The 15,331-nt window shown below is 49.4% G+C and overlaps 1 protein-coding gene across 3 annotated transcripts in view; it reads right to left on the bottom strand.

Annotated features, from left to right (window-relative positions):
- Nucleotides 1-14,171, bottom strand: part of CEP72 (centrosomal protein 72) — a 33,775-nt gene extending 19,604 nt beyond the window's left edge. For all 3 annotated transcript variants that reach the window (XM_065905530.1, XM_065905532.1, XM_065905531.1), the window contains exons 1-4: nucleotides 14,093-14,171; nucleotides 7,166-7,293; nucleotides 6,136-6,328; nucleotides 3,545-3,653 (exon numbers count right to left, since the gene is read on the bottom strand). In XM_065905530.1, coding sequence (XP_065761602.1) covers nucleotides 3,545-3,653; nucleotides 6,136-6,328; nucleotides 7,166-7,293; nucleotides 14,093-14,171 — 509 coding nt within the window. The remainder of the gene's footprint in view (nucleotides 1-3,544; nucleotides 3,654-6,135; nucleotides 6,329-7,165; nucleotides 7,294-14,092) is intronic.
- Nucleotides 14,172-15,331: the final 1,160 nt, after the last annotated feature.

Below are 15,331 nucleotides of genomic sequence, written 5' to 3'. Positions count from 1 at the left end.
AAAACAGGAAAAAAGAAAATCAACAAATCCAAAAGCTAGTTCTTTATTAAGATAAATAAAATGGAAAAACCTCTATCTATACCAGGTTAACTAAGAAAAAAAAAAAAGACACATCATTAACACAGGAACTAAAAGCAGCAGCTCCACTAAAGAGCCCAAGGACATCAAGAGGGTAACAGAGAACACCAGGACACTCTGCCCACAGATGTGATGACCTGGATGAGATGGAGTCACTCCTGGAAACACACAGTCTTCCAAGACCCACACCAGGAAAAGTGGGAAATAAGAACAGATTTGTACGGATTACAGACCTTGAATCAATAATTGATAGCATCCTAAAATACCAGGTCCAGATGGGTTCACTGGTAAATTCTACCAACATTTAAGGAAGAAATTATACCATTTCTCTAAAATATTTTCCGGAAGGCAGAGAGGAAACAGAGGGAAGGCATGCTGACTTATTCTGTGAGAGCAGCATCACCTTAATGCCAGAGCCAGCAAAGACAACACGAGGAAACTACAGACCCTTCGCCTCCCGTGAACACGGATGCAAAAAAGCCCCAACAAATACCAGCAGTTTGAGGCCAACAATGCATGAAAAGAAGTCTGCACCACAGCCGAGCAGGATTTATTCCAGGTATGCATAGCTGGTTCAACATTTGGAAAAAAGTCAGTGTAATCCATCACATCAACAGGCTCAAGAAGAAGAGTCACATGACAATATCAGTAAATACAGAAAAAGTATTTAACAAAGTCTAATACCCATCCATGATAAAATGGTCAGTAAACAAGGCATTGATGGGAACCTGCTCCATTCGATAAAGAGCACTGATTAAAGCCCTCGGGTGACGTCGCACCGGTGAAAGACCAGCTGCCATCCCGCCAAGACCAGGAACAAGGCGAGCACGTCCCGCTACTCACTGCCTTGACCGCATCCTGGAAGTCCCAGCTAACGCAGTAAGACGAGAAAAGGAACTTAAAGGCATACAGACTGGGAAGGAAGATATATAGAACTACAGATGGTATGTTCAAAGATGACACACCATCTACAGGAAATCAAACAATCAATTTTACAGCAAGCTCATAAAATTCAAGGGTTACACTGTGTCCCTAAAAAGGGATGCTGAAGTCCCAACACCCCACACCTCAGAGCACGACCTTATTTGGAAGTAAGAGTCTTTACAGAGGTAATTGAGTTAAAATGAGGAAATTATGGGGAGCCCTAACCAATATGACTGATGTCCTTAAGAAAGGGGAAATCTGGACACAGGACAGACGAGCACAATGGGAAGCTCTGTGAAAAGATGCAGGGAGAAGACAGCCACGTGGAGAGAAGGAAGGACTGGAGAGAACGCTGGAGAAGGCCAGCAAACCATCAGAAGCTAGAGTCATGGAATGGATTCCCTCTCAGAGCCTCCAGGAGGAAGCAGGGCTGACAACACCTTGATTTCAGACTTCCAGTCTAAGAACTGTAAGGCAATACATTTCTGTTATTTTAAGCCACCCTGTTTGTGGTACTTCATCACCAGCAGCTGCATACAAGTCAAATGCTTTCATATATTATCAGCAATGAAACGGAATTTTAAATTAAAAAGCCTAAATTAGCCTCAAAAAAACAACATACCAAGGCATAAGCCTAACAAAATATATATAGCACAAACCTCTGATAAATGAAATCAAAGAAGAACTAAATAAATGGATAGTCCATGTCCATGGATGTGAAGACTCAATAGCCTTAAGATGTCAGTCCCTTCTCATCTGTAATTCAACACAATCTCAATCAAAATTCCAGCAAGGTATTTTGTGGATATTGATAGGTTAATTCTAACAGTTATATGGAAAGTAAAAAGACCCAGAACTGGCAACTCAATATTAAAGGAGGGCAAAGTCACAACACTGACACTGCGTGACTTGTAAACACACGTGGATGAGGACGGGGCTAGAGAGCTCTGCGGGGTCTCTTTTGTAGGAGGCTCCACCCGCGGGACCTCATCGCCTCTAACAGGCCCTATCCCCTAAAGCCACTGTGTTGAGGTCGGGACTCCAGCGTGTAAGTCTGAGACACACCATACTCAGACCATTCTGCAGGGTCGGTCAGCCGGGTGAGGAATAGGGACGTGAGGGGAGGGGAACTCCAAGCGAGGCAGCTGAGGGAAGAGGAGATTCCGGGAATTTGGAATTGATCTTAAGATGTTAGAACAGAAGTTGGCAAAGTATGGCCCACAAGTCAAATCCGACCCACCGCCTGTGTTGTAAATAAAGTTTTATTGGAACACAGTCATTAGTTTATGTATTGCCTATAACTGCTTTCATCTACAAAGTCAGGGTTTAGAAGTTAAAACACAGATCTTACGGTCCACGAAGCTGAAAATATTCTCCCCAGCCCTTTACAAAAAAAATCAGCTGACCTCTACATTAGAGAAACTTACAGATGAACTACGGTGTATGATGCAAGAGAAAGAAAACTATTAAAAGCTTCAGACAAAACAAAACGGTATCTAAGAAGGAATATATAATCCTCATACATTACAAGCTAGGTAAACACCACTGACTGACTTACACCTCTAGAATCAACCAAACACATGAAGACTATGCTTTCAGAACACACGTGCTACCACCCTGACAATCTCAAGTCAGACATAAAAATGCAGACGACAGGCGCTGGGAGGTGGTGAGAAGCCAGGCACAGGCGGCAGAGGCTCCCACAGCCCGTCCCAGCCAAGTGGGAGCCCTGGCCGCAGAGCACAGAAAGGAAGGGAGACGCCGGAGAACTAACACCAGCGGGGTGGGAAGAGGCGGCTCCAGCAGCTGCCAGGTCTGTCAAAGTGCTCCCACCCACAAACAGCAGTGTCTGCACTGTCTGAGATCAGAAAGGAACACACAGAACCTGGAAGCAGCAACGATTAGAGAAGGGCAAGCGGCTGCCCCTGAGGAGTGGGCGGGAGCTGGGAGGCGGGACCGAGGCTTCTCGCCACAGGTCTTTTGTGCTGTGTCTCTGACATCAATTACTTACAACGTTTTCAGTATTGGGTCGGCCAAGACGTTCACTCAGGTTTTTCATACCATTACAGAAAAACTCAAACAAACATTCTGGCCAACTTAAGATTGAAAAGTAACCTACAGAAAACGTGGTCGACAGGAACAGAGACTGTCCAACGGTATCCTTTATCCAGCTGATATGGGGCGTTTCTCCCACCCCCCACCACGTCCCCTGCATGTCTGCCCTCTAAGTGGCAATCCACAAGCAAAGTTTACATCTTCCATTAATACAGAAGTTGCAATTTTTCTATCAACAATAAACACTTCTCAAGATGTTTAAACACCACTTCTATTCAAGGGCTTCCCTGATAGCTCAGCTGGTAAAGAATCCACTGGCAATGTGGGAGACCGGGGTTTGATCCCTGGGTCAAGAAGATCCCCTGAAGAAGGGCAAGGCTACCCACTCCAGTACTCTGACCTAGAGAATTGGAGTGTATAGTTCATAGGGTCACAAACAGTAGGACATGACTGAGCAGCTTTCACTCTTTTTCTAAAAAGTTCATACCTTTCTTCTCTGAAAACAGACAGGAAGCTCTGCTTTGAGTCCAACGATTCCTCTGAACCAAAATGTAGCCGGGACGCTCTCCGCTCACTCTCCCTCACGGGGCGGTCATCTATAGAAAAGACACCAACGGGAAAGTAGCAGACCACGAGGCAGGTGCCAGGCCCCTCCATGGCGCGCCTGCTGGCCTCCCCTCGGGAGTAAAGGTGTCCTGCTGCCCACTCAGCCTCACACGCACATGACCAGGGGCACTGCCCTGTTCTGAGGCCCTTCCGTCCCCTGAGGGCTGACCCACCACAGAAGCTTGTGGAGATGCTGAGCGTGATCCTCGGAGGCGGCAGCTCACACCCGGCTTGAGCCTCAGACAGGAAGCAAGATACACACACAAGTTCACATGCAGGCATGCCCTTCGTGTCTCCTCTTTACACATATCCTGGGTGCTGGGCAAGGACCCAAACCACACTGAGCACCCCTAATAAGTGTCCACGGGCGAGGAGCCCAACACATTGGAGAGAAGACGCCCAGGCCACATGCTGGCATCCAGGGCTTACCTCCTCAGATTCTAGGGACTGGAACAGGAGACAGAGCCAAGCTTAACTGTCTGCGCATGTGCCCTGGACCCAAGAAGACCTCACGTATCCACATCCACACCTCCTCAGGAGTACCCGAGGGAGGCTGCCCTCCCAAATGCTGGAGGTCGGCCCCCAGGATCTTGTCGGGACTGTCTCAGAATTGCTCAGGAAGCCGAGTTCACAGCACCCAGGGGTGCACATCCCAGTGAGAAACAAGGACCGAGCTGTGGACTCTGCATGGCAGCCCCGGCCCCACGCGGGGTGCTCCCAGGAGCCCCCTCCACACACTGAACCTCTGGCCCTGCCGCCGCCTCCCCGCAGGGACCCCATCCAGCACACGCCATTCTGAGGCCTCCTGGTCTCTGCGCTCTCACAGCCTGGACGCGGCCTTCATGCCAACAACTCACGACCCTACTTGCTCAGCCTGAATTTCACTGAGTCAGCGCCATGCCCCTCACCTGAACTCAAGCTCCAAGTGGCTAAGACCAGTGCAAACCCGTCTCACCCAGACCACACCCTCTCCACACAGCAGCGGCCCCCAGGCCCGGCGAGGGCCTCCTCGGCTCCTGGTCAGAGCGCTTGGGTTACTCCCTCGGAGCTCCCATGGCGCCCTGCGGGACAGCGGGCCTTCTAAGAGCTCCACAGCTCCGGCAACATGGACTCCAATGACTCTCCTTTTTCATGTCTGAGTACCTTTCAGACTGGAACAACTCTGTAAGACCGAATGTGAAACTTTTATCACAAGTGGAAACTGATCATTTAAGACTGAAGACTGCACAACTTTCAAGGATTGTAATGCTTCAATTGTTGACAGAATACTTACAGTCAACTAAGGACACAAGCCCCCAAGTATCTAAAAACCAACGTAACGTTGAAACCCTAAGTAGGTCTGAACAAACAGGGTGCCTCTGGGGATCAGCGCCCCAGGCCCAGGCCGGTGTGGCCTAACCATGCAGCCGGGCTCCCCAGAGCCGGGGCCATCAGCCCGGGGACAAGGAGGAGAGCCAAGGCAGGCACAGCTGGGGTGCTTGTGAGAGACATTCTGTGCAGCTGAGGGGGCAGAACCCAGAATGTCTGCAGGCCCTGTGGACACTGAACAGGCAGGAGCCATGGTCTGCCCGCTGCCCAGCGTCCACCTGCAAGCGCTGCTGTGTGGGTCTCACTTCATTATCTCAGCACCTGGGAGGTGGAGACACCCTGAATCCCTCCAGCCTCCCCAAGCGGTCAAAGGCTCTCTGAATGGAGAACACGCTGTGATCACTGGGGGCACAGAAGGATCACCACCCTGCAGTCAGACAGTCCTAACTGCCCCCACGTGGCACGTCCACAGGAGGACCAGGTCCGAGACCCTAAGCCCCCCTTCCCCAGGCCTCCCGGCCAGCACACCCTCATCTCCAGCTGCAGCTCCCTCCTCTGAAGCAGGATGCGGGGCGGGGCGGGGGGGCGGTCACAGTGCCTTGGGCCACCGTGCTCACAGCACAGCAGCTCCCGAGAGCCAGGTCAGCAGGTGAGGGCTTGGCCTCCCTGAGCACAATGCTCCTGACCGGGCATGGCTGGTGGGCACCCTGGTCACTCGGCCCACAAGCCCAAGAGATTCGGTTCTTCTCGGGCCAGAAGCCACCAAGCCAAGGCGGCGGCTGCACCTGCCAAGAGGACTTCCTGCTCTCACACTGTCGCCCGGGGAGTGTGCGGCACAGTAACCTCTCGTTTCTGTGCTCCAGGCGGACACAAACCCAGGCTGAATCCAGCCGTCCGGCTGAGCCTGGGGCAACGCCCAGGAGGTCATGTGAGGAAATAGACAGCAAAGCTTGAGAACAGCTGGAGAGCCGAGCCAGCCCACACCTGTGTCCGGGCCAGCCCAGCAGGCATTCGTGACCTCCAGAAGTGACTCCCTGCCGCCTTCCCAGGGGGCTCTCCTGTGACAGGAGGAAACCAGTTCCCCTCTCCAGAAGGGCCAGCAGCATGACTGCCCCAAGAACACGAGCGGGGCGCCGAGCGAGGCCGGGAGCACGGCCGGCCTACCCAGCTGCTGGAGTCCCGGGAGCATGTGCACCACGAAGAGGCGGTAGTCAGACTCGCTCTTCACCACGGGGTTCAGCCGCAAGTCCACATCCGAGAGCGCTGCCAGGGAGTGGAGCCGGAAGACCTCCGCTAGCGAGGAGATGCGGTTGTAGTAAAGGTTGAGGCTCTCCAGCGCCGTCAGGCACTCAATGCCCTGCTGGGACAAATGCAGGGTGAGACGGGTGTCAACACACACACACCACACACACACACACCCCCGCCACACACCCCCCCCCATCACCGGAGAGCAGAGCAAAGATGAGTTCTGCCGCGAGCTCTGCTCCGGGGCTGTAAGGTGGCCGAGTGGGTCAATCCCTCCCTGCAGGGCCTCATGTGCCAGCTGAGCAACGCATCAACCATCACGCTTCCGCACCCAGCCCTGTCAGCGGAACCACCGCTGCCCCCATTTCACAGATGGGAGGACTGAGTGCAGCCTGGATGAGAGAACTTGCACCAGACTCTGACTCAAGGCTGAGGGCTCCTAACCCCGGGTCAGGGGCATCCCTTTCTCCCCACCGCAGGCCCTGGCAGTTCACACTGTGTTCCCACTCGCCATTGCCTGGTGACTTCTTGCGTTCTCTCCACCACCAGCGCCTGCCGTGTCAGGCACGCAAGCCATTCAAGGGCCCAAGGCCACTAACAGCCGGACACACACACGAGAAGTGCAGTGTGGATGCAGAGGACAGCTGAGCAGGATGGAGGACGGGCACACACACGCTCATCTTTCAGGCCTTTTCTCCTTTACAGACACAACCATCTTCAGAGTGCGGTGGTTTCATGTTATAGTTGGAACACAATGTGATGCAGAAGAAATCCAGCTCACAGCAAACACAAGAAAAGCAGCGCAGCACTTACAGTCACTTACGTGTACAGTTTACACGTTTCAGAAGCAGCCATAAAACAGATTGCTTTTTTTTTTTTTACCATAAATGTACTTCCCACTGCTATTATAGCAATAAGTTTTCTGTTAAGAAACAAACCTAAAACTTACCTCTAGACTAACCAAGGAGTTTCGTGAGAGATCTAGAGATTTTAGACCTGTTAAATTCATCAAAGAATTTCCTAGGTGAGTAATCTTTTCTTGGTAAGTTCCAGGAATAGATAATGACCGAAGTTCAGCTAAGAATAGAAAATTAAGAGATTTTAACTTTATTATTTTACTGAAAATAAATTATTATAGTAATTTATTCTCCCTCCAAAACTCACTCACCAGGAAGCCCTCCTAAGGGGGCTGCCACTACCACACTGCTTAGCCCACTGCCTCCGAGCCTCCACGCAGGGATCACATCTGAAACCCTCTCAGGAGCTGACCTGAGGTAGCACTGTTACAGAACACACCCAGTGAGCGCTCATGAGACAAACGTCACTACAAAAGTAAGTTTCCCTAATGAATAGACACTCTGTGTTTGGATACACCAAATATTTTCCTGTGAACTTTTGTTTTAAAACACATTTTGATTAAATATGAAACTGGTTTTTGAGCTTCCAGTTTCAGACAAAACAGAGTGGACACGTTTCACCCTATTCCTCCCCATTTATTAGATCTAAAAACCCTGGACAACAACATGGGAAGCAAGTGCCTGGCAACTGAAGCATGGGGGCAGAAGGCCAACTGTCTAGGGACCTAAAAAATGGTCAAGCACCGAGGGTTGGTTTTGTTGTCTCCTATACATCCCAATCTGAATGCAAGAGAAGCTGGCCACCCAGAAACACCCATGGACATCTACCAAAAGATATGGGAACGCCTGCTGTCCACTGTCAAAGGTGAACAGTGATGGCCTGGCAGGAGAGACAGACTTGCAGGACAGACTCCTGACAACCCCAGCCCCACTCCCACCCAACACCGAGGGAAAACCATGGACCTTGCACCCCTGGCCTTGTACAGTGGCCTGCACTGGGGCCGTGAGAGCAGGCCTGACTACTGCCCTGGGCTGCCTGTAACAAAGCATCTGTGGAGGCTGTGTGTGTGACAGGGGCCTGGCCACCGCCTCAGCCATAAGGCAGCATCCAGGCAGTGACAGAACTGAGCAACGGGATTTAAACAGGAAGCAGAATCCCAATTAAAACGATCAATCAAAAATGATGAAGAACTAGGAAAATCTCAACCTGAATGAGAGAAAACAATAGACACCAATAATGAGAGGAGAGAAACCAGAACTGTCTAACAAGGATTTTAAAGCAACTGATACACAAATACTTCAAAGAGCAATTATGAACATGCTTTAAAAAATGAGAAAGTAGGGATTCTTGGCAAAAAACCAAAAGATATAAAGAAGAAACAAATAGAAATTTCAGAAATGAAAAATACAAAAACTGAAAGAAACAAACAAAACCATGGGAGCAGCTTAATAACAGAATGGAGACGAAAGGAAAAAATTCAAAGAGAGTAAATGCAAAGATAAACAAAATTGTCCTATCTGACCAAGAGAGAAAACAGACTAAAAAATGAACAGAGCTTCAGGGTCCTGTGGAAAAAGAAAAAGCAATCTGACATTCATGTCCTTGGGAACCCATGGAGTTCCAATTAGTTTCAAAAAAAGAAAAACAGCATGGCCTAAACAAACAAACAAAAAAAAAAAATTAAAGAAGTAACAGCTGAAAACTTTCCAAATTTGGCAAAAAAACCCCATAAACCGACACATTCAAGAAGTTGAAAGAAACACCAAACAGAATAAAGGCAAAAGCTAACATATCAGAATCAAAAACACTAACAGCAACGAAAAAGTCTCGAGAGCAACCAGAGAGAAAGGCATCATCCAGAGAGAGAAACAACTCCCATGGTAGGGAGTTACTCTTCAGAAACCATGGTGGCATAAAGGGAGTGCTCTCACATTTTTCAATTGCTGAAAATAAGAACTTTCATCCTAGAAATCTATATTCTTCAGTAACAGTCTTTACGACTGAAGGTGAAATACAGATATTCTTAAATGAAGAAACACTAAGAGAACTTTTCACCAGCACGCCTTCCCAAAGACAACTGCTTAAGAAAGATCTTTAAACATTAAGGAAAGATAAAGGAAGGAAATCTGGGACATTAGGCATGAAGAAAGAAAAATGAAACAGGTAAACATGTGGGTTAATGCTTCCTCCTAAGCTATTTAAACTGTCAGACGGTTGTAAAAGGAAAAAAATCTTATCATTACTGTGGTTCTTAGGTATGCAGATGAAATATCTAAACAAATCATATAGTGGAAGCATAATGAAACCTAAATGGTGGTACATCTGCAGAGTACATCATGTGAAATGCTGGGCTGGATGAAGCACAAGCTGGAATCAAGATAGCCAGAAGAAATATCAATAACCTCAGATATGCAGATGATACCTGCATATATCATGTGGGGTGGCAGCATTCCCTGGTGGCTCAGAGGGTAAAGCATCTGCCTGCAATTCGGAAGACCCGGGTTTGATCACTAGGTTGGGAAGATGCCCTGGAGAAGGAAATGGCAACCCACTCTAGTATTCTTGCCTGGAAAATCCAATGGACAGAGAAGCCTGGTGGGCTAAAGTCCATGGGGTTGCAAAGAGTCGGACATGACTGAGCGACTTCACTTTCACACAGATGACACTACCCTAATGGAAGAAAGTGAAGAGGACCTAAAGAGACTCTTGATGAAGCTGAAAAAGGAGAGTGAAAAGGCTGGCTTAAAACTCAACATTCAAAAAACGAAGATCATGACATCTGGTCCTACCACTTCACAGTAAATAGATGGGGGAAAAAGGCAAACAGTGAGAGACTTTATTTTCTTGGGCTCCAAAATCACTGAGGATGTTGACTGTAGCCATGAAATTAAAAAAGACACCTGCTCCTTGGAAGAAAAGCAATGACAAACTTAGCATATTAAAAAGCAGAGGCATCGATTTGCCAACAAAGGTTCATATAGTCAGGCTATGGTTTTTCTAGTAGTCATGTAGAGATGTGAGAATTGAACCATAAAGAAGGCTGAGCACCAAAGAACTGACGCTTTTGAACTGCGCTGCTGGAGGAGACTCTTGAGAGTCCCTTGGACTGCAAAGAGATCAAATCAGTCAATCCTAAAGGAAATCAACCGCGGATGTTCATTGGAAGGATCAATGCTAAAGCTCCAATACTTTGGGCACCTGATGCGAAGAGCTGACTCATTGGAAAAGACCCCAATGCTGGGAAAGACTGAAGGCAGGAGGAGAAGGGGGCAGCAGAGGATGAGATGGTTGGATGGCATCATGGACTCAATGGACATGATTGTGAGCAAACTCCAAGAGATAGTGAAGGACAGGGAAGCCTGGTGTGCTGCAGTCCATTGGATCTCAAAGAGTCGGACACGACTGAGCAACTGAACGAAAAAAAAAAGTGGTAAAATTTCTATTTTCACTTGACGTGGTAAACCGTCCACACAAGTGAAGTGTGTTAAATCACATAAACACTGTATACTGTAATATGTAAAGCAATGACTAAAAGAGCTATATGATGAGATATGCTCAGAAATATAATAGGTAAATCAAAATGAAATAGTAAAAAAAATACTCAAGTAAGGAAGGAAGGGGCTTCCCTTGTGGCTCACGTGGTGAAGAATCTGCCTGCAGTGTGGGAGACCTGGGTTCGATCCCTGGGTTGGGAGGATTCCCTGGAGAAGGAAAAGGCTGCCCACTCCAGTATTCTGGCCTGGAGAATTTCATGGACTGTATAGTCCATGGGGTCGCAAAGAGTCAGACATGACTAAGGAAAAGGAAGGAAAGAGGAAACACAGAAAGGAAGGAAGTAGGAAACGAAGAAAAAACAAAGGGAATAAATAGGAAAATAATAAATGGCACACAGAAGCCATATTAATATTAATAAATGGTCTAAATATACTATAAAAGGGAAGCTTCCCTGATGACTCAGACGGTAAAGAACCTTCCTGCAATGCAGGAGATGAGGAACCAATGCAGGGTTCGATCCCTGGGTCAGGAAGATCCCCTGGAGAAGGAAATGGCTACCCACCCCAGCATTCTTGCCTGGAGAATCCCATGGACAGAGGAGACTAGCAGACTACAGTCCATGGGGTCACAAGGAGTCGGGCACAACTGAGCAACTAACACTTTCACACTGTAAAAGACAGAGGTTAGCAGAGTAGATTAGAGATTACATATAGTATATACTGATTCCCTTGTTAATTCAGTCAGTAAAGAATCTGCCTGCTATGCAGGAGACCCGGGTTCGATTCCTGGGTGGGAAAGATCCCCTGGAGAAGGAAATGGCAACCCACTACAGTATGCTTGCCTGGAGAATTCCATGGACAGAGGAGCCTGGCGGGCTACAGTCCATGGGGTCACAAGAGTTGGACACAACTTAGTGACTAAACCAACATATACTGCCTACAAGAAACTCATTTAAAATATTACGATACAAGTAAGCTTACAGATGAAATAGTAAACAGACAGATAAAGACATGCCCTGTGAACACGAGACTAAAGAAAGCTGGAGAGGCTACACTCAGTCAGTTCAGTCGCTCAGTCATGTCCAACTCTTTGCAACCCCATGGACTGCAGCACGCCAGCCCTCCCTGTCCATCACCAATGCCTGGAGCTTGCTCAAACTCAGGTCCATTGAGTCAGTGATGCTATTCAACCATCTCATCCTCTATCATCCCCTTCTTTTCCTGCCTTCAATCTTTCCCAGCTTCAGGGTCTTTTCCAGTGAGTCAGCTCTTCGCATCAGGTGGCCAAAGTATTGGAGTTTCAACTTCAGCATCAGTCCTTCCAATGAATATTCAGGACTGATTTCCTTTAGCATGGACTGGTTGGATCTCCTTGCAGTCCAAGGGACTCTCAAGAGTCTTCTCCAACACCACAGTTCAAAAGCATCAATTCTTTGGCACTAGGCTTTCTTTATAGTCCAACTCTCACATCCATACATGACTACACTAATATTAGATAAAGTAGATGTCTCACTGTAGAAAATTATCAGGGATAAGGAGGAATGGACTGTAGCCTAACAGGATCCTCCATTCATGGGATTCTCCAGGCAAGAGTACTGGAGTGGGTTGCCATTTCCTTCTCTAGGGGATCTGCCCGACCCAGGGATTGAACCCGGGTCTCCTGCATTGTAGGCAGACGCTTTACCGTCTGAGCCACCAGGGAAGTCCAATATTAGATAAAGTAGATGTCTCACTGTAGAAAATTATCAGGGATAAGGAGGAATATTACATATGTTACAAAGGTCACTCCAATATGAAGACATAAAAATCCTAAATATGTATGCACCAAATAGCACAGCTTCAAGACACATGAAGTGGAAAGAGACAAATCCACAATTTCAGTTAGGGATCTCAATACCTATCTCCTGGTAATTAAGAGACTCACTGGACGGAAAATCAGCAAGGATAAAAAAGAACTGAGCAACATAAGTCAACAGAATCAAACTGATGTTTATACAACACTCCAGTCAGTGACAGAGTACACATTACTTCCAACTGCACTTGGTACATATAGGCCAGATCTTGGGCCATAAAACAAACCTCAACAAACTTAAAACAATTAAGATCACACAGAGTATGTTTTCTGACCATAATGGAATCACATCAGAATCAATAACAGAAATAAAAAAATACCAAGCTAGGAAAACCTCCAATCACAGAAAAATGAAAAAACACATTTCTGAACAATCCATAGGTCTAAGAGAAAGTCAAGGGAAATTTAAAAAACACAGTGAACTAAATGAAAATGAAAATACAACAAAACTTTTGGATGTAGCTAAAGTTGTGCTTAAAGGGAAACTTACAGCACTAAAATGAAAGTGTCAAATCAAAAATCTAAATTTTCATCTCAAGAATCAAGAAAAAGAGCAAAATAAATGGAAAGCAGCAGGAAGAAGACAATAATACAGAACCAATGAAATTCGAAACCAAAAAATCTATGACTAAAAACCCAAAAGCTGGCTCATTGACAAGTGTAATAAAATCCATAAACCTCAAGAAAAACCAAAAAAGAGAAGACAGAAATGACCAATATCAGGAATGGAAGAAGGGTATCACTACAGACCACACAGACATTAACAAGCTAATAAGGAAATACCACAAACTCTATACACATAAATTTAACATGTTAGATGAAATCAGTTTTGCAAAACCCCACATAACCATAACTCACTTAAGATGAAGTCGATAATATGAATAGTTCTATAACAACTGCAGACATTGTATTTGTAATTTAAAAGCTTCAAATACAGAAGTTTCCAGGCGCATAAAGTTTCGCTGGAAAGTTCTATCAAGAAAAAAAGAACTGGCATCAATTTTACAGAATCTCTTCTAGAAAACCGAAGAAGAGGCACTTTACCCACGATGTCATGAGTTCGGTATTACCTTGATACCAGAACCAGACCAAAAAAAAAAAGAAAAAGAAAACTAGCGCGCAACATCCATCTTGAACACGAGTCCAGAGATCCTCGGCCTGGGAGGGGCGAACGAAACCTACCACAGGACAGGTCGCCCCTTCTCCAGAAACGAGGTACTCCAAGCTTTCGCAGAAAACCAACCTAATCCAGGTGACTAACGGGTGAAAGAAAACCCAAGTGATCTTACCAATTAACTCAAAAATCAGCGCCACAAAGGCTCCGCAAACGCGCCCCGGAGGGGCTCCCCTCAGACGGCGCGAGGGCCGGGCGGCCCCCGCCCCTCAAGGGCCTCCGCTCGGGACCCCAGCTCGCCCGGGCCCTGCTCTTCGAGGGCCCCAGGCCCGCGCTCTCAGCGCCACCGCTGCCCCGCCCCTCTTCGCGCTCCCCGCGCCCCCGGGGCCCGCCACCCCCAGCCCACCCTTCTCCCCCGCCCCTCAGGCCTGGGGCGGCTCGGAACCGAGCGGTCTCCTTCGGCACCTCTGGCCTGACCGGTCCTCCGACACCGCAGCGGGAAGCTCGCGCCCTCGGCCAGCGCCGCCCGCCGCCCGCCGCCCGCCGCCCGGCGCGCACCCAGGTCGCAGTGAGGCGCCAGGCCGCTCTTCTCTCGGATCTTCTCCTCACACAGCAACACCCGCCCTCCCGGCGCCATACTTTCAAACGGCGCTCACCTGCCCGCGCCTGCGCGCCGGGGGCGCGAAGAGCAGCGAAGGGCCGCGGGGAGGGGCGGTGCCAAGGGGCGGGATAGAGGCGGGGCTGGAGGGGAAGGGAGGGGTCAAGGGCGAAGTGGGCGGGGCAAAGACCTGTAAGGTGTGGGGGTGTGGGTGTGGGTGTGGGGTCTGAAGGGAGGGGCGGGGCCGAGGGCGGGATCGGGGCAGGGCTGGAGGCAGGGGCGCGGGAGGGTCAAGGGGGGAGTGGGCGGGGCCAAGGCTTGTAAGGTGCGGGGGCGTGGGTGAAGGGGCTGGAGGGAGGGGCGGGGGCAAGGGCTGGTGGGCGGGGCCAAGGCCTGTAAGGCGCGGGGATGTGGGTGTGGCCGAGGTAGCCTGGAGGCGGGGTTTGGGTAAATTGGGGCCCGCCCCAGGGCATACCTGAGTTCCCGTCCCACTTGGGGACCTCGCCTCACCAGGGCACCTGCCCCAGCTGGTCTGCATCCCCAGATTGGTCTACATCCTGGGCTGCGGCCCCGCGGGTTCTGCCCGGGGTTGCGGGGGCTTAGATTGGGTCTCGGGGCTCTCCCGCCCGCCACGGTCAGGTCTCTCTCGGCCACAGCGGGTCCGGCTCTGCCCGCGTCCGCATTTCTTAAATGACAAGCCGGGAGTCTGAACCGCGGGGTTCACTGTGTGTCGGGCTCCATGGGCCTTTTGTGGAGCGCCGCCAGGGAAGACCTGCATTCCCGTCTGTCTGACTCTGCCCCCGGCAGCCCGCGTCCTGGGGGTGCCCTTTCCCGGGTCTCCTGGTGCCTGGGGCGCCCCTGCAGCCACTCAGCCCAGATTTGCCTGGCTTCTTGGTAGCCCCCCCTGGCATGTCACAGCCTGGGCGGTGGCACCGGGGGTGTGGGTAAGATTGTAGGGGCAGGTATAGGCGCTGTTGTGGGGCAGTATGGCAGAGTGTAGGAGAGGCGTAGACAGAGGGTGTAGGGCAGGGTGTAGACAGGGGCTGTGCTCAGGGGGCTGGGGTGTGGTTCCTCTGCAGGGTACTAGAATCTCTCTTGAGCAGGGCAGGGCTTCACACCTGCTGGGCCAGGCCCCGTGGGGCCCTGTGCCAAGTCATCTATGGAGACCAGCAAACACTCAGTGATACTTCATAACTGCC

Source organism: Muntiacus reevesi, chromosome 14 (genome assembly GCF_963930625.1).
Source record: "Muntiacus reevesi chromosome 14, mMunRee1.1, whole genome shotgun sequence".
Lineage (NCBI taxonomy): Eukaryota > Metazoa > Chordata > Mammalia > Artiodactyla > Cervidae > Muntiacus > Muntiacus reevesi.
The sequence above is the reverse complement of the archived record's forward strand: the minus strand, read 5'-3'. Positions and strand labels throughout refer to the sequence as shown.